This window comes from Triturus cristatus, chromosome 9 (genome assembly GCF_964204655.1).
Source record: "Triturus cristatus chromosome 9, aTriCri1.1, whole genome shotgun sequence".
NCBI lineage: Eukaryota > Metazoa > Chordata > Amphibia > Caudata > Salamandridae > Triturus > Triturus cristatus.
In genome coordinates this window covers 42,467,431-42,494,739 of record NC_140592.1, presented here as the reverse complement: position 1 = coordinate 42,494,739, position 27,309 = coordinate 42,467,431, and the positions used below count along the sequence as shown (strand labels likewise).

At 46.2% G+C, this 27,309-nt stretch overlaps 1 protein-coding gene across 4 annotated transcripts in view; it reads left to right on the top strand.

The window, feature by feature from the left end:
* The window catches only part of LOC146797348 (rab GDP dissociation inhibitor alpha-like), a 231,822-nt gene that overhangs the window by 173,223 nt on the left and 31,290 nt on the right, over window positions 1-27,309 (top strand). For 2 of the 4 annotated variants that reach the window (XM_085627545.1, XM_085627546.1), the window contains exons 9-11: window positions 10,257-10,401; window positions 15,992-16,046; window positions 17,546-18,956. In XM_085627545.1, coding sequence (XP_085483671.1) covers window positions 10,257-10,401; window positions 15,992-16,046; window positions 17,546-17,707 — 362 coding nt within the window. In that variant the 3' untranslated portion in view covers window positions 17,708-18,956. Of the gene's footprint in view, window positions 1-10,256; window positions 10,402-15,991; window positions 16,047-17,545; window positions 18,957-27,309 lie in introns of those variants that run through there. The other 2 variants (XM_085627547.1, XM_085627548.1) reach the window with 2 other exon arrangements.

The following is a 27,309-nucleotide window of genomic DNA, read 5'->3' as shown; positions in this document are numbered from 1 at the left end:
AACGCACACGTCAGGTTATTCCTGTGAGCATGCGCCGTATCCAGTTTCACAGTCGGTCTAAAATATTTCAGGAGTCTGTCCTCTTTCTTATCCAGATCATATCTATTCAAATGCTTGATTGCTGGCACCTCGGGAAGTACCGTGTCAAAATTTGAGAAGAAATACTCGAACTGTCTCCTGTCATAAAATAAACTGAGCCATATGCTACAAGAAATCCCATAAGTCAACGGGAGATGATGATACTTGATACCCTCATCCACTGAAGCAGGCAACTGCATGCACACATAACAATCCTTCACGTCCATCGCATCAACATACTCATACAGCAACCTTGCATACGCATTAAGCTTAAAATCACCCTTTGACAAATCCATGTGAAGTCTGCGAACATCTCTCAACTCCGATGATTCCTGCTCGCTAATACTAACACCACTCTGCCTTGGGGTAATAGGTGTGGGTGCTCCCTGAACCTTCCCCTCTTGCCTGTGAGCCACCATATAGGAACTGATCACTACCGCAAATATGGTGACTACCACAACTCCGATCCATGTGCCTATTATCAGTTTAGCCCTACGATGTGGGTTTACAGGATCTGCCATCTTCGGAATATGCTCAATGTCCAATGCAGTCTCTGAAAGGATAAGTCTCTTTCTCATCAGTGTCTCTTTCGCGAACTTTAGGCAAACCTCCCTAACTTTCTTCGTTCTACAACGGAAAAATCCCTAATTTTGTTCTTCTTCCGCTCGGCTCTAGGTAATCTTCTTTTTAGCTGGCAACCTTTCTCAAATCAATCTAACATAAGCGCCGGTCCCAACAGCTCCAGGACTCCCTGCAATATTTCGAGCTTAAGGATGATCAGTTCTTGTGGATCTGGCACAGTCGTGAACGTCGGGAACTCCAAATTGTCCAAGATCATACCTCGAATGACACTCAGGAATGGCGGACTTGGGATATGAATCGTCAGAATCCCTTCGATCTCCAATCCCGGAACTTTCAGCAACACTTCCACCCTCTGGAGCGGGACACTGTTGACCAATGTCATCGACCTCAATCTTCCCGTGCTCGGTAACTCTGGCATCAGTCACTTGGTATGCCCACTCCGGGGAAGCGTACTTCCGACTTGGCACTCGAGTTCTCTTGGACCTTCTCACACCACCTTGAGGATTTTCCTCGTCTCCCGATTCTTCTTCTGGTTCTTCCGAAACTGGTGCAAGGTCGATGTCTGGGGCCAACCTCAGGTTTACCCGGTTCTGCTTTGCGGGCCAAACCCTTTCTGCTTCGGTGGCTCCCCCAGTCTTCTCTCCGATACCCTGTGCACTGCCTTCCTCTTCTTTGGCAGAACTCGATTCTGTACTACCCACTGCACCTCTCGCTCTTTCGCCGGTTTCTGGGTCAGTACTTTCTTCGCGTCCTCCCCCAACTCGATTCAGTGCACCATCAGCCGCTTCAGCAACCCTTACAGCTTGACTTGCCCTCTCTGGCGATTCTGTCGGCTCACTGGGATCTTGGTTCTCGAGAGGGGCTGTATCTTCCAAGGGTGCTGGAACTCTACGGGTATGAGCAGCATGCACCCAGTTCGGTAAACCTCCACACTTGACAGCAGTGTTCGTAACAAGGATTACTTGGAAAGGGCCACGCCACCTAGCATCCAAACAACTCTTCCTCACGTGCTTTCGGACCAGGACCCAATCGCCTGGGTCCAAGTCGTGGCACCTGTCACTCGCAGCTGGAACCGTTGCTGTCTGCACCTGCTGAGACACAGAACGGACCACGTCAGCAAGGCCTTTACAATAGTCCAGGATCATATCATCAGTGATATTTATCAGAGCAGTAGCAGGTATTGCAGGCAAACGCATCGCTCTTCCCATGAGGATTTCATGGGGCGACAACCCAGTTCTTCTATCAGGCACACTTCGAAGGCTCATAAGGACCAAAGGTAATGCGTCAGGCCATTTCAGAGACGTAGACGAACACACTTTCGCCATCCGAGCCTTCAGAGTTCCATTCACCTGCTCCACTATCCCTGAAGCTTCTGGTCTATAGCTACAGTGTAACTTCTGGTCTATATTCAAGGCGGCACAAAGCAACTTCATAACTTCGCTGTGGAAATGAGTTCCTCTGTCCGATTCAAAGGACGTCGGGAACCCGTACCTTGGGATGAGTTCTCTCAATAAGAGTTTCGCTACTGTGAGTGTGTCACATCTGCGTGTAGGGTACGCCTCCACCCACCTGGAAAAGACACATACTATCACTAATATGTACCTCAACCCATTACACTTCGGCATTTCGACAAAATCCAACTGCATCCTATTGAAAGGTCCCCCTGACCTCCCTATGTGGCTCAATGTCACAGCAGTTCTCTTCCCCACATTCATCTGTTGGCAAGTGACACATCTCTGGCACACAGTTTCGGCCACGGCACGAAACTTCGGATTGTACCAAGTCTGACGAAACACTCTCATCATGGCATCCCTACCCAGATGTACAGCACCATGTATCAACCTCGCCATGGGATTCAACAAACTTTCCGGCAACACTGCTCGTCCATCATTTGAAACCCATATATCCACATCTCCCTTCTCGCATCCAGCTCGTATCCAGCTGTCCCGTTCCTGATCTGAGACCCCTTCCTGAAGCTGCTTCAGTTCCTCCCATGTGTCAGCCATTGCTAACATCTGTCCATACCCCACCTCTTCCCCAGTTTCCTCAATGTGGATCTCAGTAAAGTTGCATCCCTGCTCTGCACAAAATCGAGCTACTCCGTCTGCATAGTTATTTCCCAACGAGACAAAGTCGCTTCCCTTCGTGTGGGCAGCACATTTAACAACAGCAATTTCATCAGGACCTTGCAATGCTTTTAACAATTTCCGCACATGATCACCATTTCTTATAGGAGAACCTGAAGACGTCATAAACCCTCTCTGGGACCATAGCTGTCCGAAGTCATGAACCACACCAAACCCGTACTGGCTGTCCGTGTAAATAGTTACACGGATCTTGTCGGCTGCCAAACAGGCACGAGTCAGAGCAATGAGCTCAGCCACCTGCGCGGAGTGTACTCCTTCTAAACAAGCGGCTTCAACCACACCCGTAATGGTGCATACAGCAAACGCTGCTCTCAATCGGCCGACACTGTCTCTTAAACATGAACCGTCCACGAAGAAAATCTCATCTGACACCGGGAGCGGTTCATCGACAATATCCGGTCTCGGTTTGGTGCATAGTTCCGTCACATCGAGACAATCATGGTCCTCACAATCTTCATTATCATCTATTTTTAGAACAGGTAACAGTGTAGCAGGATTTAAAACAGCACACCTCTTCAATGTCACATTATCTGCTGCAAGAATAACTTGCTCATAACGAGTCAGCCTATTATTCGTGAGGTGCTGCGTTTTAGTCCTAGTCATCAACAATTCAACAGAATGTGGCACATGTACGGTAAGTGGATGACCCATCACAATGCTCTCACATCTCTCGATGCTGACACCTGTTGCCGCAACGGATCTGAGACATCCGGGCAACGCAGAAGCTACTGGATCTAGAGTAGCTGAAAAATAAGCAACTGGTCTGCGGACACCTCCATGATTCTGGGTTAACACTGCTAATGCGCAACCTTCTCTTTCGCAGCAGAACAATGCAAATGCCTTGTTATAATCCGGCATTCCCAACGCAGGAGCGCTACATAAGGCTTCTCTCAGCCTCAGAAATGATTTCAAACAATCGTCGTCCCATGGTACCGGATCACTTACATCCTTTCGCGTCAGCCGCTGCAAAGGCTTCGCTTCAAAGGAAAAGTTTGGGATCCACTGGCGGCAATAACCCACCATTCCCAAAAACATTCTAACTTCCCTCTGCGTCGAGGGAACTGGCATTCTCAAAATCGCATCAATGCGATCTGGAGACACCTTCCTTTTACCCTTTTCAATTCTGTGCCCCAAATACTGTACCTCAGGTAAACAGTATTGCAGCTTGTTTGGAGACACCTTGTGACCGTTCTCTCCCAGGAAATTCAACAACGCAATGGTATCGACCCTGCAAGCGTCTTCTGTCTCTGACGCAACAAGCAGGTCGTCAATGTATTGCACCAAAACAGAGTTTTTCGGCAACACAAGACCTTCCAGATTCTTCTTTAACAGCTGATTGAAAATCGATGGGCTCTCCGTATACCCCTGTGGGATACGGCACCACGTTAATATACGATTTTCTAGCCTAAAGGCAAAAAGAAATCTACTCTCTTCATGTAGGGGAATCGAAAAGAATGCCTGACACAAGTCAATCACTGTGAACCATCCAGCTTCGCATGGGATCTGGAACAGTATCACAGATGGATTCGGTACCACTGGACAACATGGAACAACTATGTCGTTTATTTTCCGCAGGTCTTGCACTATCCTGAACTTCCCACTTGGTTTCTGCAATCCCATAATGGGTGAATTACATGGACTACCCATGATCTCCACCAGTATTCCCTGCCTAATCATAGACTCAATCACAGGTTTGATCCCAGCAATCGTCTCAGGCGACAGTTTATACTGAGGGGTTCTCGGGAATTCCGCGTTTGGCTTAACCTGTATCTTCACTGGTTCCACTCCCCTGGCTAAGCCGATCTCCTCTCCGCTTAGATCCCACACATCGGTCACAACGGACTCCCTCAAGTCCTGTGGAAGCTCCTCCACTGTCAGAGCCGGGTACACTTCCACGCACCCCTGCTGATTTGCAACCTTAAAGGTCGCGTCGTCATCTCTAGTCTGTACCTCTACTCCCCTCGGGGTACAGTAAATTGTGCAATTGAGTTTACACAATAAATCTCTTCCCAACAGACAAACAGGACTAGAATCGCACACCACGAACTGATGTCGATCCCTAAAGTTTCCTATCCTGACTGGAATCGGTTCCGTCAAAGGGCTAACTAGTCTCTTGTTCGCCACTCCAACCACTTGTATACTTTCTCCCGAGAGGGCTACCCCCGGAACTACTGCTGATCTTATGGTTGACCTGGTAGCCCCCGTATCTACCAAGAAGGTAGTAGGGCGTCCATCGAGTTCGGCTTCCACAAAGGGTCCCTTCTGATCTACTTCTAATATGGCCCTGAGCAGGCAATCATCGTCCTGACCCAAACTTAACTGCGCCAGCAAATCTGCATCCCTCTCCTCTTCCACTTCGAACATGGGCATCTGCAAATAAGTCCGAGCTCCCTGCTGTATGTTCTGCATCCTGGGTGGCTGGGGAACCTGCACCTGCGAGACGCCTGTCCCCCCTTGCATCGTTCTCGGTACAGTCACCGTCTGTACCTGCTCCGCCCCAGGGACCTGACCCATTCCTCCCTCCATCTGCGGCTGATTATAGGGGTTCAAGGGACACTCGCGCCTCCAGTGTCCCACCTGGTGACACTGGTGACACGCAGTCGTCTTCTTCAAGATCGCTACATCTATTCCCGTCCTAGGGTCCACGGGTCTCGGCCTTCCCTGACCCTGCATATTCTGATTCCCTGTCTGATAATTTCCCTGTCTTCGCCCCACTGGACCCCCATTCGGCGGTCCCTGAGCCGCTTGCATCTGAATGAGCAATAAGTTATCCTTCATCTTCTTGTGTTTTGACTCAATCTCATCCGTGCAGTACCTGGCGTACCGCAAGATCTCGTCTACGGGCTTATTCTGCCAACAGATCAAATGCTGCTGTATCATAAGACTGACCTCGGGCTTCAAACCCAGCACGAACTTAGACACAAACTGTCCCATGTCCTTTGTTTCTAGCTCATCTAACCCACTGTACTGCTTAAAAGCTTTCAGAAGTCTCTCATAAAATTCATGTACTGTCTCCTTGGGCTCCTGCACTGTCCTGTCTATCTTCACCCAATCGATATCTTGGGGTGAAACCTTCGATTTCAACCAGGTAATTACCTTATCGTACAGCCTCATTACCACGGGCGACGGACCATTAGTAACTATGTTCCTATCAGGCTCATAGTCCGGCCAATCAACAGCAATTTTACATGCGTTCCACAGATCTCCTGGAACTACGATATCGAATAAAGTGTTCAGATCTATCCACAACACCTTCGAAATCTTAACGAAACGCTCAACTTGCTTGTACCACTCTGCAGGCTTCTCCCTGAGCCTGGGAAAATCGTTCGTAAATGATGCCAAATCCCCCCTGCTCCATGGTACATGTACATATCCTCCATTCGCCACCTCTCTCAAGGGAAGGATCTTTACCTCCTGCAAATCTCCTTCAGAGCTCCCTCCTTTCGCTCCCCTAGAATTCTTTTTCCTAGCCCATTTCTCTTGCCATTTGTCAAGCATCAACCATATTCTCATAGCTACAATCAATTCCTTGGTATGTGACCTTAGACCAACAACCCTTTTCTCTTCCAATTCCCGCTCGGTACAATGCATCCTATGGCTCCCTTGCAATGCTCTAGTCTTGGATAGATCCACCCCATATTCCCTAGCCAAACCCGCCAGTTTCTCATGTGCCACTCGTGCTTTACGAGTCACATCCTTTGCCACAAAAAGCAATTCATCCGGAGTATAGGTCAATACTCTCTCAAGAGGTAGATTCCCATATATTATTTCATCCGCTTCTGCTTTAAGTCTCACTACATCTATCATTCCTGCCTTCAAGGCTCCTTTCAACACCTGACAACTTGCTCCACGTCCCTCATCATACTCGCATTCCGATTCCTGCTCTCTCCTTTCCTCCGGTAGTTCTAAGGGAGCTGAATGGCTCTTAAAGGCAACTGGGGTTGTCCCCGCTCGGCCCATATTCCAGCTCATTTGCTTCTTGGGTGATACCCATGACCCTAAATCTGGTCTCGACTCCATCGGAGTCCTCGACCTCACCGGTCTCTCATCCTCTTCGCCCCTAGATGTGTCTGACACCGCTGCTAATGGTGTACTCCACTGCACAGGGCTTGGAGGTCGGGCCGTTGCCCCTTCCAACTCACTTTCCCCACTTTCTCGCCTACTTCTCTCTGCCTCTCGTTCGGACCTCTCTCTCGCCTCTGATTCCGGGCTGTATATAGACACAATCGGTCCAATGGTGACCGGTACCCTCAATGCATCCGGTAACCTCATCTCTCCTTCAATCCTTCGGCTAGTCCCCGACTGACCCTGTGAACTCGCTGTATCAAACGAGACCAACCCTTCCACTCGGGTCTCGGGCTGGATCGTTACCCTCCTAGTTTCCTCTCTGTCGCTCCACCTATCATCTGACTCATCCGGATTATAAGGGGGTGGTCTCTCTTCTAGCAATCTTCGTAATATATCATCATCAGAATCACTATCCTCTTTCTGGGCTTTCCCATTCCTTATTCCTGTCTCCTCCATTATCGCGGGATACAGTTTCGCCTCCTCAATTGTCTGCACTCTCCATCTTTTCTCTGCTGCGTCCCATTTGGCATCCTGAAACGCCCTAATCGACTTCCTCATCTTCTCCTGACTTCTTCCCTTTTCCTTATCATGCGCTGCTCGGATCCACGCATGTAATGCTTCAAACTGTGCTGGTCTTGGCAAGGGTTTTAAGGACCCCATCACCGTCTTCAGTTGGTACAGCACCGCTAATCTAAATGAGCCGTACCTCGGGAAAGCTAGTTCCCCTTCGCCTTGTGTAACCTTGTGCCAATTCTCGATCCAAACTATAGTATGTAACCCCACATTCTGTGCCATGTAATGTGCCGGTGTATCCTCGGGAGGAGCTTCTTCTCCCCCGCGGACAACCACATGCCTATCACCTCTACACAACTCTCGCAAAGCCCTAAGACACTTCATAATGAGCAAATTCGATCTCGCGCTCTATTTACTTCTTATTCTCAAATCCTCCAATAACAGCGCGACTCACACCAACCGGCCTATCACAGCGCGACACCCTCTGACGTCACCTTCCTCCGCTCGCAGCAGTTCCCTTCTCCAAATTCGTTTCACGCTTACTCACGTCCCATTCATACACTGAAATAACCAATTAAGTTATTTCTCTGGCTGTCCGTCCACAGCCTCTGACTGTCCGTCCACAGTCTCTCGACCTTGTTGACCTCGATTGGCGCCCGTCTGCCCCCGTCCGGCCAGACAAAAACGCCTCTGATAGGTTACTAACACTCCAATCTGCTCTCCACAACCCACGACCAGCGTTAAGTTGCCATACACACACGCATTCGCTCCCCCTATCTCGGTCCAGGTGATCGATGGTACCTCACGATCTCCTTTGGGTGGTCAACAAAAATCTATCTCAGGTGTCTTCTACACCACAATTCCCGGGCTGCGCGCGCTCACAACCTGATCTCACAATCACACGACATACACAACAACTCCGCAAGACATCACACAACAAATCAACACCGCAATCTACAACATCTCATTTTCATACTCACTCCTGGAACTGCTGCTTTCTGCCGCACCGCTACTCGCCGTCGATGCTCATCTGCTGCCGTCTGCCGCTCGCCATCTGATGATTCAGCATCACTTATCGTCTCTTGGGCCTCAAGGGTCACTTATCCTTATCTAATCTTCCCTCGCTATCAGTAAGAAACCATCCTCTGCTACCAACTGCTCCGGCCTATTTTAGTATCTCGCAATTATCTACTGGAACCCACTCTGGTCAGATGGAACTTTTTACTTGCCTGATAGCATGGAGGGAAAATTACCGTTATCACAATTACAGTCTGCAATTTTCCATAATCAAAGACTCGAAACTTAATCTCTTGGCTCTCTGGTTTTTATTATCAGCATGAAGATTTGCAGATACAAAGTCCTCAATACGAGGCACAACAAGTACATAGGCACTAACACAAAAGCTACTCTACGAAGAATCCGCATCCGGCTAAGAATAACTAAAAGTACAATCTCTAAAAGCATGAGGTAGAACACTACCAAGCAAATGTCGATACTAGGGACACTGAACCATACCATCTCTGTCCCTACTCTGCACTAGATGACATCCCTACATAGCAATCCCTTGAGACCCTCATCGAATAAAAGGTGTCAGAGTGAAACTTCATAAGAAGACTTCACTTAGAGAGCTTGGTCTAAGTTGCCCCCTCTATCTCTTCGCCTAGCCGTCCTCTGCTTTGGGCTGCTCTGATCTGTTCTGCTCTGCCTCCACCCTCGGGGCGCTGTCCCTAATACAGAACCCCAAATCCCAGAACACGCCCTTTGCGCCTCCTCTTCTGCGGGGTCGTCTTTCAGTAAATTTCCACAGAGCGCTGTCCAGTTCCATCGTCCATCGCTTGGCCTTGAGTCCCAGACGCCATCCGCACTAGGAGTTACGATTGGTACATTCCAATACACTCCCATGTCTGGCTTTTACTGCATAAGTCAATTTGTGAACAAAGAGCTTCTCTACTAACGAGCAACTGTCCTTGCACCTGGGGTGAGATCATGCAAAGCAGACATTCTTCACATCTTTTAAGTTGCAATTTACTACAGCCTAAAACCTCTACTGGAATAAATCCCTTTTGGCCTATTGCCCTTGGCTAACATAAGAAAATACCAGGCCTTTCGCCTCAACGATATATGCGAATTCTGGCCACTACTTCGGTTACACAAGCAGGTTTCAATCACAGTATTGACATTTACGTCTTTCTTTCATGTGTGGTCAACCTAAACAAACTACAGACACGAAGTCTGGGGTACACATTTCTAACACCACATTGCATTTCCCGTAGCTAAACACTATACATTTCTCTAATACGTTTACCATGTGCTTGTACATAGCTAGCACTTCTACTTAAAATCGATATAGGTTATACAGTTGTAATACATTGCACACGAAATCCCTGAGCGCACATTTGATATATACGGGTGCCAACTAACAGTGAATATAACGCACCCCTACAATTCTCAAACTTTTAAACGCTACATCACTACTTGTTGCTTTATTAGATTTGCTTACTAGTGAATTCAAATAAGTGTATTGATGATTAAAATCAATTATTACAATTGTTTTCTAGTTAATTGTTGCTTACTGAGGGGTTTATTTCCAAGGCCCTGGCGCCACTTTTGCGTCATTTTTAACATGGGAAAAGTGACGCAAACGTGGTGCAAGGAGCTTGTAAATCTGCCCCTGAGTTCTTATTGATAATCACACTGACGTGTGCTGACCGTCATGTATTAATGAAAAGCACCAGAATTATTTACATTTGTGTTAGGTAACGTCAGAGTTTTAATTGACAAAAGACGCTGGCTGCTAGCACTAGCTCCTTTATTGACTGCAAACAGGGTTTGCTTTTCATTATTTATGCGTGTTTTTCTATTTCACAGATATCTATGTTTGCATGGTCTCCTACTCCCATCGTGTGGCCGCAGATGGGAAGTACATCGCCAATGTTAGCACCACAGTGGAAACAGATGACCCTGAGAAAGAGGTCCAGCCTGCCTTGGACCTGCTGGAGCCCATAGACCAAAAGTACGTGTATAAGTCTTTATTTGTGTTTATGTGCACACTAAAAGCAGTTCAATGCAGCCCTAGATTGGTATAATACACCCAGGCCAAGTTAAAGCATTTCCTTACAGTAAAGCTCATCAGAGAAGTGTAATGCTGTGCCTGGAATGGTAAAAGGGCTTTGCATTTTCCAGTCTGCAGGGATAACACTCTAGCTAATCCTATGCTTAAGAACTTTGGGGCAGATTTACAAGGAACTGACGCATCTGTATAAATGCGTCAGTTTACTTGCGCCACCGTCAAATGTCCTTGCGCCACCATGGATGCGCTGTATTTACAATACAGTGCTCCATGGCACAAGGATTAACAGATGCGTCAAAAATTCTGATGCATCTGTTGGCCCAAAATTCACGCATTGCTGGCGTTGTGTCACAAACACGATGCAACTTCAGCAATGAATTTTGAGGCCTATACTTACTGTACTTCGTCACTCCTTACGTCTGCTTTAAGCAGGCGTAAGGTTTTGACTCAGTGGTGTCCTAAAAGTGGCGCAGTGAAATCTTGTAGATTTCACTGCGTCACTTTTACAAGGCCTTTCTGCTTGGAAACGCCCATCCTGCATACATTATACCTGACGCAGGTATGATGTGACGCAGGGCTTTACAACTGGACGCAGCTTCCTAGAGTAAATAGGCCGCATAGTTTGCCCCGCCGTTGAGTCCAAAAAAGTGACACAATGGCAGCACAAGGAGGCGCAAGGGGCTTGTAAATCTGCCCCTGAGTTTGGAAAGCAAAAGCAGACTCTTTTCCTCTTTCTAGCTCCGCCCGTATGGCAGCTGTGCTCATCCTATGAGCTAGAAACACATATGACCCAGGTGGGCAGATTTAGCGTTGCAGACAAACTCTGTAAGAAGAAGCTGCAGTCTGTTTAAATGAAGACACTTCTCAGAGCTCCTTAACCGAGTTCACTTCATTTATGCTTCCAAATGCGGGGCTTTGATACACACTCAGACACAAACACACAGACCCACATATGTTATATTCGATAGCTCTTGTGTAGCGCCCTTTTACCACCAGGTGCAACTCACTAAATCACAGGGTTTGTGACAGCTAAATTACTTTTTACTATGTACTAAACCCAATGTACGATACATTAAATGGTCACCGCATCTCTAAATGGGTTCAGAAATGTATAATGAATTGCAATCTGGAAGTGGCGTGCTTAAGACATCCCATCTAAATTGTGACTTGCAGGGCATTGCACCAACTGTTTGCAACCACAGTTGTGATCACACACCATTGATGAGTTACCAACTCCTCAAAAGGCAAAGTGCCCCCTTCGAATGTCTTACACTTTATGAATGTTTTAAGAAGTTTGTTGTGGAGTAGACAGTGATCCAAGGTAAACATTTGTCTGTAAACGTAGATTTGTTCCTTTGAGATAGTATCCAATTGGAGTAAGCCGCAATTTACAACCTACTGCTTTAATTTTACTGCGGTAGGTCGGATTTTGAACCATTCCAAATGGTAATTTTGTGAACTGACCTAATAGTACATAGGTTAGTTCACAAAATCTCATTGGATTCACAAATAACCTGTGTGGAGTTTGCAACTACTATTTGCAAACACGGAGTTAATATATCTGGCCCTACCAGAAAATATCTGGCCTGAGTGAATGGGAGCGTTTAAGGTTGTGTTTAAATTGTGACTCACTTTCAGTTTCTCTTATTTTTAGTGGTAATGTATTCTTGCAGTCTATCAGTGCCCGGTGAAAAGGAGGGACCACCTTATTTGACACTCTTAAATGAGGGAACTCACATCATTGCTTTGTTTGCTCATCTCGGCAGTAAAGTGGATATGAGAGTTAAGAAAGTTTCTACTTTTCTACCATATAGATTCTGTATCATGAGTACTGAAAACAAAGGAGGTCTCATTTAAGGCCTGATTACAACTTTAGCGGTGCGGTGCGGCGATGGGTCCGCCCTGCCGCCACACCGCCAAAGCCATAGTCGGGCCGCCCGCCACATAACGAGTGTAACTCGTGTCTGGCGGGCTTTTGTGTTGACGTTCCCACAGTGGGGCTCTGAAAATAGGCACCACAATGGGGATGCCAAGAACAGTTCCTGCATGGCATTGACTGTAAAGTCCATGCCATGTAGAAACTGGTGTGCATGCACACAGGGAGGCACATGTTGTGCCTCCCTATGTGCATCCTCATGGCGCAGAGGCACAAGGGGGCCCTGTAGGACCCCCTTTGTTTACCCTCCGCCACGGTGTTTATGGTGGTGGAACCGCCATGAAATCCATAGCAGAGAGGAAACTTGCATTATGCTTGGTGGGACCTTGACGGTCCCGCCAAGCATGTTAATGCCTCCTGACCACTGCAACACCACCAGGGAACAGCTGTTCCCTGGCAGCTGCGGCGGGGCAATTGCAGTCCGACCACCCTTATTGTAATAAGGCATTCGGGAGACCACTGCACCTCCATGAGTCTTGCAGTTCGAGGATCACCAGACTCGTAATTAAGCACACCGCCATAAAATTAGCAGCACTCCTGCACAACCCCACCCCCTAACTGTAGGGTTCCCATAACATAGTTAGAGTTGTTGAATCCGCAGGGATTTTAACGGCAAAGTCTCAGTTGGCTACACTGTCAAAATCTATGACTCAGCGGTTTGAGCAAACACAGGGAGATGATGGACGGAGCACTGAAACTTTTCAGACACACCCCCCCCAGGCATAGATCTGGGTTGAATCCATCATCATTCTTTAGCTCACTTCACCACCCCAGTTCAGACCCAGCCATATGCAAATCAGCCTTGACCCTGTGCCTCGTGGGAACAGTCCAGCCCGAACTGCCAAGCCATGTCTTCCCTGGACCAGAAACAAGCATCTTGGGACCGGTTTCGGGCTAACAGCCCTCATCAGCCTGGCTAGCTTGAATCCAGTGGCAAAGTGAGCAAGGGATCCACGTCTGGGCATTCCCTGCCAACTTACGGTGAACACAAGGAGATGATGGACAGAGCGTTGAAACTTTTCAGACACTCACCCAAATCAGTCTTGACCCTGTGCCTCATGTTCCATGTGTCACACTGGAAGTCGCTCCACCCAATATAGGGTGGGGCATCTGTCACTGATTTTCACTGCTGTGTCCAGCATGTGCGGCATAATAAGCAGAATAAATGGAGTAAATGTTTCCATAAAAGGTGGACTAACCTTTAGTATGTGTGTTATATTTGTTTACTTTGCTCAATGCAGATTTACCTTACACAAACACACGCATACATTTGTTCCAAAGCTAGAATAGTGGACGTCCCCAGGGTGGTGTCAAGGGCATGGTCAGGAAAATGGAAAGCAAATGAGCTTGCCACCCACAAAGTCCTACATTTAACACTATTCACACACAATGAATACTCAGTCATAAACTACGCACATGGCTAGGTGTGATTTACGCATGCCGTACTTTCAGATATGAATCTCTGCCTTTGTGAACGAGTCTCCTAAAGTCTTCTTCTGCGGGTGGCACAAACTGCGGTCTCTCAGTCATTCCTAACTAAAAGAACAGAGTGCTAGGTATCCTACTTTGTCCATGATTACAAGCTAGGTGGTAAATTCCGCCCCATGCGTAAACCCCTGATAATTATCAGATGCGTTAAATAACTCAACAGTCATTAAATTTCAGCAGGACAAGCCTGCCGAAATTTAACAGGGGAAATGCGCACTGCATTTACCGTACTATGTCGATTTTGTTGTGTTAAACACCAAAATCCGCATGTTATTCCCCAATAACTCGTAATAGATGCTATTTATCGCACCCGATAAAAAACGAACCCCAGGATATAATTATTTACCTGGCGTGATAAATAACACCTTTACTTGTAATCAGGCCCTTTAACTGGAAATTGCCAGGCGCTGATTTACAACACGCCTGTTATGTAGATCAGAAATGACTGTGCCAGTGTTACTGCTGTTTGCAGCCATTTCTGCTGGATTTCGAAATTAGTCAGAAAATTGGGGAATATCCCTTGGTACCGTTGTCACCGCCACTCATTGCCCGATGTCTCCTGTGGCAATGAAAAGCAGCTGAGATATTTGTGAAAAATCTAGCTGCCCAACTTTATTGCAATGGGCAGTCTCACTGCAGGAACTAATGACCCCTAAAACAGCTTCAGAACCCCAGAGGTAACCTGGGTTAAATGCAGAATGCATCAGGGAGTTTTAGAGCCCTATTTAATGTGCAACGAATGCTCCTAGGATTTGGCTATTGAATCTTGATGGGTTGTTATGAAATTAAACATATTTTTATGACACTATGGGGCCAATTCCGATCCAAGTCGGAAAGCACTCCAACCGAGCCGGATTCGGAGTGTTTTCCGACCGAGCCGGAGTCCTGCAGTCCGACCGAGCGAGTACGATGCGGCCGTATGCTGTCGGACTCGGTTCGGTCAGACTCCCATAGAAGTCAATGGGAGCCGGTCGTACGACGTGTACATGGGCTCCCATTGACTGAATGGGTACGTCGCGGACAAGTGCGCCCCCTACAGTGAGTACACGTCGGTGCCATCCGCACTGTACATGCCTGTGTTGGGGAGACCCATAGGTCTCCCCTTGTGTCCGAGTCGTAGGGCTGTGGGTGACAGGGGGTCCGACGTGGACCTCCAAATGCAACCACCCAGACGATTTGTGAGCTGGACACTCCGGCTCGCTCAGGCTGTCCGACGCGTGCATCGTACCGGCTCGGTCGTGAATCGCATCCATTGCACGCCACGGTTAGCTTACGACCGAGACGTACGGAGCGGTTTGGACCTGGAAACGAATTTCATGTAGCTCGCATCATTCTTGCTCGCTCGTACAGCTGTATGAGTCGGGCGGAAAGCACACGTACAGCATGTAGTTTTTCCAGATGGATCGCGTTCGGTGCCCTTCCGACCCGGATCGTAATCGGTCCCCTATTGTGAACAATTATTTCAGTTATTAGGGAAGCTATGACTGCCTTTCCCCACATATTCATGGCAGTTGCCAGATTTCGGAAGGGTTGCAAAATGAATGCCCAGGAATAGAGATGGGTGGAAAAATTGAATGAAAAGCCAGTCAGGCAAAATCTGCATTTTAAGGCCATCTGTGGGAGAAAAAAAGTTTTAAAAATGCCAAAATTTACTGTTGAACCGAACTAGGCTCACAATTATGAATATGGAAACGGAGTAAAGAAGGGTGTGTGGTTGATAAAAAATAAACTAAAGGTAGTAACAGGAGCAATGTCAAAGGCTGATTTGTTACAGGGAAGGGGTGTGTGTATGACTGAAGGGACTGCTATGAACCAGCAGTAAAGGGGGGTGCAGGAGAGAGAAGATGCTCAGGAGTAAGACCAGTATGCCTGCAGGGAGAGGGCAGTGCATGGATGGACACCCTCCTGTGAGAGGTGGTGCAGGCAGCATCAGTACATTAATGAAAGACGCCTTTGCAATACGTGCAGACCAATCGGAGTAGGCGGTAAGTGAGGGTAACGTTGGAGACCTGGTGAGGGCAGTTGGACCTTGGGATTGCAAATGATTCTGGCCTCCACCACTTGTCATCAATTGCAGATTTCACTGCACAATATGCTTTGTTTCCGCAGGTTTGTGACCATAACGGACCAGTTCATACCAACACATGACGGGACTAAATCCCAGGTGACTTACCGATGTCTATACCATACAAATATGTGGGTGTCAGTGGCCGTGTATGTAGGATCGCAACAAATTCAACACGTTCGCTGTGGCAAATTGTAGAGTAACTGAAGTGAATCCGTAATTATGTGGTAAACGCTGCAGCCACAGAATTGCATACATCTACTTGTCCTCACCATAGTCTATTGGTTTACCAAGAATGTATTCATGAAAGGTAAACAAAACCTAAACATTCTATTGAGAGGGCAGAAAGTAGATTGATTCTTTAACACAAATCAAGCTTTCGGCTCCGTAACAACCATGTCGGCGACAGTGCTTCAGTTCATCAATATGGCGGAAGTAGAGGTCTGAAGTTACATATATGGGGTAAAAAAAAACGCACTAAAAAACGTTATTGTGTGGCTCCAAGGTTGCACGAAATGCTTCCGCAAATTAGAACGATAATTCATTTTTGAGTTAGTTGCAGAGAAAAGCTGTGTGGTCTTACCCAGCCGGTGTAAAAATACTGGAGCTGGCTACAAAAAACAACGGGCCATATGCATGAACACATTTTCCCATAGACTCAGAATGGGCAAAACCCTGTGATTCATCTGGCCGAACATATTTAGTTAATGCTCTATTTCTACAAACGCAGAAAACCGTAGGTCAACATTTGTGCATCAGTGGGTGTCAAATATTGTTTTGTATTAGGCACTCTCCCTCACCAACTTCTCCACAAAAAACACATGTGATATCTATGCACGGGCATGTCTTCAAAAACTATATTTTGTCGTATGTTTAGTAGTATTTCAAAAGTAGTTACTCATGTACTACATAATACTATTCTTACTCTTTTGTGAGTGAGTTCGTGACTCTCCACAAACCCCTCCTAAACCCCTAAACTTGAAGTAAATAGTAATAATTTGCATAACTTGAATAGTACTACTAAATGTACTACAAAATGCAGTTTGTGAATAGGCCCCTAAACTTGGTACAGCTATAATTACTACAACATTACTTTATTTCTACTTTTTACAAAGATATATACATTTAATTTATGATTATATTAATATATACATATATATACACACAAATGAAAACTATTATTTTATTATAACATGTTTTAATAACCTTTTTTAATTTAAAAAGAAAGTTAAGATTTAAAAAAAAATGAATTCTATACATAACTTTTACAAATTTGTAATATGTAATAAATAAATAGAAAATTGTACTTGTTTCTTTTTAACAAGTCTTTAAAAAATGATTGTTAAGTTAATTTAATATTTAAATGACGGTAACATTTTGTTCAAAATTAAGTTAATAGTGAAGCAGCATTTTTTTGTTTTGTTCTACATTTAGAATAATTATATATCATTAATGAATATTAATATGTAACAGAAATTTTTTTTTTAAAGTGTTAAATGTCCCTATATTTTACCATGGGGAGATCTTCATCCTTAATAGAAAGCCAATCACAGGAAAATGTCATTGCTGAAACGTGTCTTCCCTTCTTGACTGTGCAGGTCTTTATTTCCCGCTCGTATGACGCCACTACGCACTTCGAGACGACCTGTGATGATATCAAGGACATTTTCCGTAGGATGACCGGCGCCAGCTTCGAGTTTGAGGACATAAAAAAGTACAGTCCCTTGGGCAATCAGCCATCCGCAGATCACAGGAAGTAAATCACCGGTGGGATGTGCAGGGGCAGGGTTGCTTCTATGGCCTGCAACCCTAAGACCCCTCCAGCTCCCATACTGTGTCCCTTCTTTTCCTCTCACCTGCAGAAGCACACGATAAGGCAGTACCGATGTTAAAAACCTGCAACCAACAAATGTTGGAAGAGACCCCATGTCGGTCCCTACTCCAGCCTTCCATGATGGATTCATACATCAACTCTACAGAATGAGACAACAGAACGGCTGTGCATACTGGAATTCCAGGTTTTGGGCGCAGCAAAGATTGGTACTTCCCACCCTTTCCCTACTTTCATAATTCATTCCCTAAGGTCTGTGACGAGACCGCCACCGCATCAGTACTTTTGTGACCCTGCACCACCACACACCTCAGGCTCAGATATGTTTTCATTTCTTTAAACTTCAATAGGAGTTCATATCTGACCTAAGCTGTATCTTTGAAATGTTGTCAACAAGACCCGCTATCCATCTTGGTGAAGTTCTGTCCTCCTTTATTGAAGCATTTGACAATGAGATGGAATGGATGCAGACTGCAGGTGTAGGGATATTTGAAGGTTGCCAGGGAAAACATTACATGAGTTCCATAGAAGTCCAGGAACAGATCTGTTCCATGGTGCGCCCCAAGTCCGTCAACACCATGAAGACGGCGGTCAACCCTTCATCTGGAGGCCACGCTAGCTTGGAAGCAGGTGATGCCGTCTGTCCATACAGATCCGCCTCAAATATTCTGTTATAATGCCAGAGTTGAGGCTGTAAGTCTCTGCAGGCCAGATCTTCTAAGGGTCCTCCAGGCAGGCTGAGGTCAGACCTTCTGGCTGCTTGTGTGCTTGGTGAATATTAGAATTTTATTCTACCACAGTTTCGCTCTTTTCATGTATATATACAGTGCTTAGTTTGAGCCGGTTGTTTCCCGTGCTCGGCACCGGCACTTAGTTGTCAGCACTAGCACTTATGATAGTCTGCCACATGGCGGCACTGTTTTTGAGAAATAGAGATGAACACAACACCAGTTGTTTATTAATTCAAAATACATTAAAAAGAGTAATACCTGCTGCCAAAGCTATTCTTATAGCTTGAGGGGCCTGGAATAGTCTGAATTGTCACACGTGTAGGGTGAGAGGGTCAGTATTTGTGTCGGTTGTGTCACTGGCTGGCAGGGGCAGTGGACTCCTGACGAGGGCCCTGGCACTTCTTCTTTTACAAATTAAGCACTGTTGTATGTGTATAAATATTCTGTCTTGTAGCTACATTAACAATATCAATATTATTCTGATTCAGTAAAGCTTTAGAACCAAGACCCACACGTGTCTGCCATTCCTGTATGTGAATTCATTTTGTGTGAGCGATACGGCTTCCATATGAGGTGATTTACCAAGGCGGGCAAACAGAAAGTATTCTTGATGCAACCTAAGCTGGAGCGAAGGAAATAGATGGAGCTATGAGACTTCTTCATTTTCCCGACATCTCCTCTACTTTTTCAGTCTCACTTTGCTCTTTCTGTTCCTATGTTAATTTTCTCAATATTTCACTCCCTCCCCTATTTTTCCTTTATCTGTTCTAGTCTACTTTGTTTTCTTTTTTCTCACTTTCTCTGGTATCTGTCTTCTAATCCCTCCTCTCTTAATTTTCCTCCCACTCTTTCTCTCTTGTCCTGCTTTTCTGTTTCTCCTTTGTCAGTCCCTTTCTTTCACTCTGTCCTGGTAACTCTTTTTGTCTCTCCATCTATCTCTTATCTGTTCCCATTTGTCCTCATCTCAGTCCCTCAAAGCCCTAATACCTTTCCTCTTTCTCATGCTATAATTATTTAATGTTCTCTCTTACCTCCCCATGTTCTGCTCTTCCTTCTGCTCTCCACTCCACCTTTATCTTCCTCGTATATCCCTCAATATTTATCTTCTCATCTCTCTCTTCTTTTCTTTCCTTCCCCTTGGCATTTATCTCTCTCTGCCCCTCTCTCTCTCTCTCTCTCTCTCTAGCCCTCTCTCCCTCTCTGTTTTACTCCCTTTCTCTCTACAATCTTTTGCTTCTCACTCATCAGATATCTGCCAGTGGTACAACACTCGCTCAGCCTTCTGAATCCTTGGTGCCTTACCTCACCTCTATCTACTGTCTTTATACCTGGCCTGTATTGTTTACAACAGCTGAGCTCTCTAAAACTCTGACCAAGAGTCAAAATAACCCCACTAAGCATTAGCTTTTTGTTCTTTATTTGCATCCTACCCTCCCTTGGTTTATTTTCTCCAGAAATAGTAGATGCATGTAGGCTATGGAATACAAAGCAACACTGTAAGCACACATACACATCATATATAGATGCACACAGGCCACCATGACAGGCAAACATGCAGATCATATATAGAAGGACATTAAGACCTACTGAAGGCACACATACAGATCATATATAGAAGTACACAGGCCACGATGACAGGCACACATGCAGATCATATATAGAAGCACACATGCCACCATGACAGGCGCACATACAGATCATATATAAAAGCACACAGGCCACCATGACAGGCGCACATACAGATCATATATAGAAGCACACAGGCCACCATGACAGGCGCACATACAGATCATATATAGAAGCACACAGGCCACCATGACAGGCACACATGCAGATCAAATATAGAAGCACACATAGCCCTACAGAAGGCACACATACAGATCATATATAGAAGCACACAGGCCACCTTGACAGGCACACATACAAATCATATATAGAAGCACACATGCCACCATGACAGGCACACATACAGATCATATATAGAAGCACATATAGCCCTACTAAAGGCACACATACAGATCATATGTAGAAGCACACAGGCCACAATGACAGGCGCACATACAAATCATATATAGAGGCACACAGGCGACCATGACAGGCACACATACAGATCATATATAGAAGCACAAAGGTCACCATGACAGGCACACATACAGATCATATATAGAAGCACACATAGCCCTACTGAAGGCACACATACAGATCATATATAGAAGTACACAAGCCACCATGACAGGCACACACACAAATCATATATAGAAGCACACATACCCCTATTAAATGCACACATACAGATCATATATGGAAGCACACAGGCCACCATTACAGGCACATATACAGATCATGTATAGAAGCACACAGGTCACCATGACAGGCACACATACACACACAGGGAATACACAGACCCAACTCATACCTCAGGTACATCTGTAAAGGTTGGCCAGGTAGACAGACAAAAGGAAGAGAAGGGTGACATTCAAGTCACAGCACATAGACCTCCCACTCTGAAACCTGGAAAAGATGAGCAGCCACAAATAACAATAAATACTTCTTGATTTATTTCACAATATCAGTTTAAAAACTGCTATATTATGCAACATAAACTGCCCTTTTAACTTCCGTTTCTAATGGATTCTGCACTTCCAATACTGCTAAAAGAACTCAGTGGGTTAATGTCCATGTTGCTGAAATATGTTTACCACATGAGTTACAATCCCAGCAGCATAAACTGATTGTCACAAATGTGGGTTTACTAACATCATGGCCCCATGAAGATACAACTCTGTGGTGGCAGCCACTGCAATGAAAATAAGCATTGGCAAAGTCAATAGCTCTCACCTTTCAGACCTATTGGCTTTGCTAATACATTTTGGTGATGCTATGCAGCATTGCTGTGCAGTATGGCGAATAGTGGGGAAAAAAGAGAGATGATGCGGCGGCTGCAGTCGCGTCATCATTGTAGGCGCATACGTGCATCATTGCACATGCACTCCTACAAAATGACGCTGTGCCATTTTGTTTATATGTACCAATTCGAGATGAATCAGAATTGTTTTTTTTTTAATGCTTTTTTAGGAGGAAGGGCCGGGGCAATTTGCTGCCTGGTCCTCTCACACACAAAAATTACAATTAAGAAACAACAGTGGCAATGGGGGTCAATGGAGGAGCAGGTGGGAGGGAGCAAGTTGGAATGGGCGGGTAAGGAGAAAAGCAGCACACCTGGGAGAGCAACACGGGGTGGGGGGCTGAGGGGCAAGCACATGACCGAGAAAGCAACAAGGAGCATGGGGGAAGTAGGGAGTTTGGCAGAGGAAGAAGCACACAAAAGAGAGATTTCAACACGAGGGAGACAGAAACACGAAGCGCGGGGCAGGGATTTGGCAGAGGGGGCATAAGCACAGAAGGGAGAGAGCTGGAAAACACATGCACTCTCATGAAATGCTTAAGCAAAAGCAAAACGTTCCCGAAAAGTGAGCAGTGGAAGGATAGAAGCAAGCCAATCAGAGAGATGGGAAAGCGAATGTTCTGCATGGGATGGACAAACATAAGATGGACAAGCTGGGACAGGGAAAACCATTGCATGAGAAGCAAGCAAATGAGAGTGACAATAAAACCAGCCAATGGAAAGCAGTGGGCGGGCTGTAAGCCCCTGTAAGTTCTTAGAAAGACTACACTATGGAGCGGAGCTACAAGGAGGTGCCGCAGCGTGGCACCGCAAACCCTTTGGCTGCGCCTCAATGGTGCACTTCCGAAGCACAGGGATGCGACATATTTATAAGAATATATTGCATCTCTGTGCTTCCCCCTGCGCTGGCGCACAAACTGTAGCCATGCGCTGGCGCAGGCACCCTTGCACCATGGTGCAAGGATGCCTGCGTCGTGGGGAGATTGTTTTTGTGCAGGAAGGGGCACCTTCCTGCACAAAAACAATCACTAGAGGCATTTTCCTCTTTCAATGCGTGCTGTAGAATGCAGCACGCATTGAAAGAGGAAACAACGAGGAGTAATGAAGACATTTCTCCTCGTTGCGCCTCGCTACGCCACCTCTAGGGTGGCGTAGCATTCAGACGCAGCTCCAGATTAACGATTTCTTGTAAATCTGGAGATGTGTCTTGTTCCATGGGTGTTGCATCGGAACACCCACAGCAACACCCATGGAACGCCCTTTCAACGCAAAGTGCTGCGTGTGAAGGGGCCGTATTTGCAAGGAGAGGAAAAGTCGCGCAGGGTGGCTTTTCCTGTCCTTGTAAATATAGAGGAGCCCCCTGCGCCACCAGTACATCACGGAAAGTGACGCACTGGTGACGCAGGGGGCTTGTAAATCTGCCCCTAAGTCTTTTGAAACCTCAGAACTTGCTCTCTTTGGTTGGCTTGACCTAAAAAGAAAGATTTTTTTCCCAAAAGAGCAGTTGTGGAATGGAAATTAGGCGAGTGAGATCAGGTTGCATCACATAGCTGTTCTGAAAAAATAGAACTTTCTGAACTAGTTTTTTTTGTGGGGCATAAACCATGAATCTAAAGCGTGGGATGGTAACCACAGAGAAACACAAGAGCCCATCACTTTAATGCCATTTCCATGTCACTCAGTTGAGCAACACAGTTGACCATCAAGTAATGGCCACCGTGGGTGGTGGAACTGCGTAACCATGTCTACTCCCCATCGTTGATTTCTGAATAGAGGTCCCCAAAAACAGAGATAACCAAGGGGGTGGTGCCAAAAGCCAGTGGCATTCCAAAGAGAATTAGGGCTTGATTTAGATCCTGGTGATCGGGTTACTCAGTGACACGGTGACGGATATCCTGTTTGCAGAAATATAAATCCCATAGGCTATAATGGGATTTATATTTCGGCGGACTCGATATCCAACACCCTTGTGATGGAGTAACCCGTCCGCCGAGATCTAAATCAGACCCCGAGTCTTGCGAAAATATGAAATTGAGGTACCACAATTCTCAGAAGTCCCTGGCCGAATCTGAGGGTTTCGCGGCTGTCGTAAGCAAAGCGTGAATGAGCCGGGAAAATGACCTGCAGGAAGAAAGGTATTTAACAGATGACATCATAGTTCAGATAATGACCGGTCTGCTATGGTTTTCATGATGGTGAGGGACGGGTAACATATTTCATGAAGCAGTAACCACCATCAAAGACCGTACAGAAATGACAACAGTTTGGACATTCTTAGCTAGCAGATGCCACAGACACAGAGCAATCTGGTGGTTGAAAAAGCAACACTTCACATGAAGAGGGTCACCCTTCCTTGAGAGATATAAAACAGTCCACTTGGAGAGCTCGAAGTTTCCAAGCAGATTTTCTATGAGAAAACATATGGCCCTTTGAGTATAAGGAGTGATTTATTGTATTCATTTCTGCATAGTGCACTCTGACATAAGGGTTCAGTGTGCTGCCCACGTGCACCAACAGCGATGCATGACGTCATTACAAGAACCAGGAAACTGCCCTTGGAGTCAAGCAGAGATTGGAATTGGACCAGAAGGAGGTTCTTTGAGTTGAGAAACAATGTTCTAGTGGGTGACAGAAGCTAAAAAGTGGACCTCGAAATCCAAGCAGACATTGTCCATGAGTTCACAATTATCACATTAAGTAGTTAGTTGCTTGAACCTAAATGTAATAAATGGGACGCGGATCAGATCTGAACAGGGGTTCGACCGTTATAAGGTGTTGACACCATGACAGCCCTAGAAGCGATGGCTGAAGTACAGGGAAATTCCCATGTGAATGGACACACAAAGCATGCTTAAAGCAGGCAGGTCCGGACTGGCTGTAGTGGGCACCGGGTGTCTTCCCGGGAGGGTGGGACCGCTTTTGGAGTGGTGGGGGTTGGTTGCAATATCGGCCCCCAATAACAAAAGCAGGAGCACTGCGGCCGGTTAGGTTAAGCAGCGGTGCTTCACACTTGCACCCTCGCCCACCCCCTGACACCCCCCCACCCCACCCCACGGGCCGGTCCGATAAAATTGCCTGGGGTGATTTGAGTTCTCAGTCCAGTCCTGAAAGCAGGGGCATAGCTTGGTCAGTAAGACTGGGGGGCGTGAACTTCATATTTCCCAGCATTCACGCTGGCACATAATGTTAAAATACATAATAGGACACACAGGGCGGATGAGAGGGGCTTAACCCCTTCCCTGCGGGGTGGTGGGGGGGCCGCGGCGGCGCTGTGCTCGTGACGAGCTCAGCTCATCATGACTCACAGTGGAGCTGGGCTCATTGCGAGCTGAGCTCGTCACGACCCCGCCCACTGATTAATTCTCCCGCACAAGCGGGGAATCAATCGCGCGTGGGCGGGCCGCGACCGTTATGACGAGCTGAGCTCATCATGAGCACTCAAGCAGTTAAGGGGCAGTGGGAATGCGGGTTGGTAGGAGTACAAAGTGAGAGAAAACACAACATTTGGTAAAATAATTAACATTTTTTAGGACTTTCAAAACAAAGCTGAATGTTTGTGTGTGTGCTTTTCTCAGTGTGTGCATGCAGAAATCATAGATGAAATCCAACACCTCACCATAGCCGCCTGAAAGCACCTGTACCCAACTATTCAGCAGAAAATACATTTAGCTACGCCCCTTGCTTAAAGAGGATATAAGTGTGGTTGGATAAAGGGGAAAATATAGGGATCACCTTGAAGAAACATAAACCCATTTGTGTGTTGACGCATTCTCGAAGGGTGTAGGACATAGAAGGCGCTTAGAGGGAGGGATGAGGTCAAAAGCGCTGCTGTGGGCGTGGCACTGGAATATCTAAGATTCTAACCTAAATATTGATTACAAACAGTTTGCCCCGTTGGAGTTAAAAATAGAAAATCTACATCCAGTGCAAACATATTTTTGTAAATGATATATTTATTTCAGACAATACTTTTGCAAGCGACATTCTGACCTTTGTGGATGAGAACACTTAGGGAACCCTGAAGGAACTTAAAGCCTAAAGGTAAGGCTACACCTGAGGCTATGACGCAGGGCGGGACAGGGGAGGAGTAGCGAATGGGTGGACAAGAGGCCACTGACGTATGCACATGAAGGTGAGCATCAAGGCTTGTTGATGAGGAAATGCTTAAAGTTCTTTTTTGACAAAAGAAGGGGCCAGGCAGAGCTCAGTGGGCTCTGAGTTCTATATTGAATGTTTGCCACTGTTTGAGCTCAGGTACTCCTAGGAGCAGGTCTTTGCTGCTCTGGGCATCTGCATCACCCAAGAGGATCAACGTATGTTTCAAACACAGTGCCGCATTGATCGAACGGCTTCGTATGTATGCAGCTGCCACAAACATGTAACATGCTTCAACTGTTACCCAGTGTAAGAAGCTTAGAACTGGGGTGATGGGGGTGAGTACCCAAGATCCTTCGGCTCAGCGTGTGCTTTTAAGAATGATCATCTGAGTTTTGGAAGGCATTTTTGGTCTAATCTCAGCATGACCAGGGGTGTTACTAAAACTCATAGGTTTTGTGTGGGGATGTAGCCTTCTCCGTGTGCTCATGGTCATAGGCATAGTGACAAGAGAAACTAGAAAATAAAGAAACATACTTATGCATTGAATAATGTGAAAGCAACTGAAAGCATTTCACAGTGAAAGCCTTCCCTGACCACAAGAAGCAATACTACTGAGACCTGGAACTCATCAAGACCTCCAGCCTTGAATGTAAAACCAGAAAGAGAAAGGACACACACACCAAAGGAAAAGGAGGTGCTTCCGGAGCAGCAGCATTAAGGACGAATCGCAAGGCTATATCGAAGCGCCTTGAAACCCCCACGGGTGAGTAGCGTGCTTCACAAAGCCCTGATTGGTTGATTGAAAAAAGGTGCCTCTAACGAATGTGAACTTCCTTCTTTTTAGGATAATGTGAAAAACATGAACACAAAAGAGAAAAGGTGATTAATTTAGCAGAAAATAAATTTTATGAATAATAATGACTATTTAAAGTTTAAATGAAAGGGCAAATTACATTTAAAAAATCCATTAACTAGTCCAAATCATATAATGCAGCTTCTGTAACTGGCAACATCTTAGTTGAGTGGGTGGTCTTCAAAGTTAACGCGAGGGGCACTTGTATAGTGATGGTCTCCAAAAATTAATTCCACATGACCTACCAGGAAATACTCATCTCCCTCTGTTGGGATGAGAATGTTCCTGGCATTGGATACGCGAACGACCCCTACCCAGAGTGCCCAACTGCATGTATGTCGGACGTGGAGGGGCGCACCAAGAATGCCCTTATTATGGTCAGAGGACCACCTCCCTGACTTGGGTATAGTGCACAAAGTGGTGGTGGCAACATAATTGTGTCACTGGGAGTGAGGCCTCCCTGGCCCGCTTGTGTAAAGTTACGCTATTGTGTGGAGACCCACAACATTGAGCTGCCATGCCGTTGGTTTGTCATGTACATGTGTAGTGAGTGTGTGTTTGAGCAAGCCTTACCAATAAGGTCTGTGGGATCCATGTTGGATGCCCCTGGCCTGGCGTAGCACAAGATGGAGAGTGGAAGTGTTGTGTTCCCGCGGCTGAAGGGGAGATCCAAAAACTAAATTGAGGAGGATGGGATCAGGGCTACCTTTAGAAATTCCAAGAGGCCTTTAGTTAGCACGGAGCTGCTGATTAGGCTTCATGAGCACTGTCATTGGTGGATGGTACGAGTGAGGGGAGGGACTGCACATTCTGTTGGGTGGCATGAGGAAACTTCTAGGTCAGGCCTTCCCTTTTGTTTGTACCTGATTACTCCTTCAGTTGGCCTGATGATAACCTGTGTTACGGGTACTCCAGGTCGGCCATAGCCCTAGTGCTATCTGCTG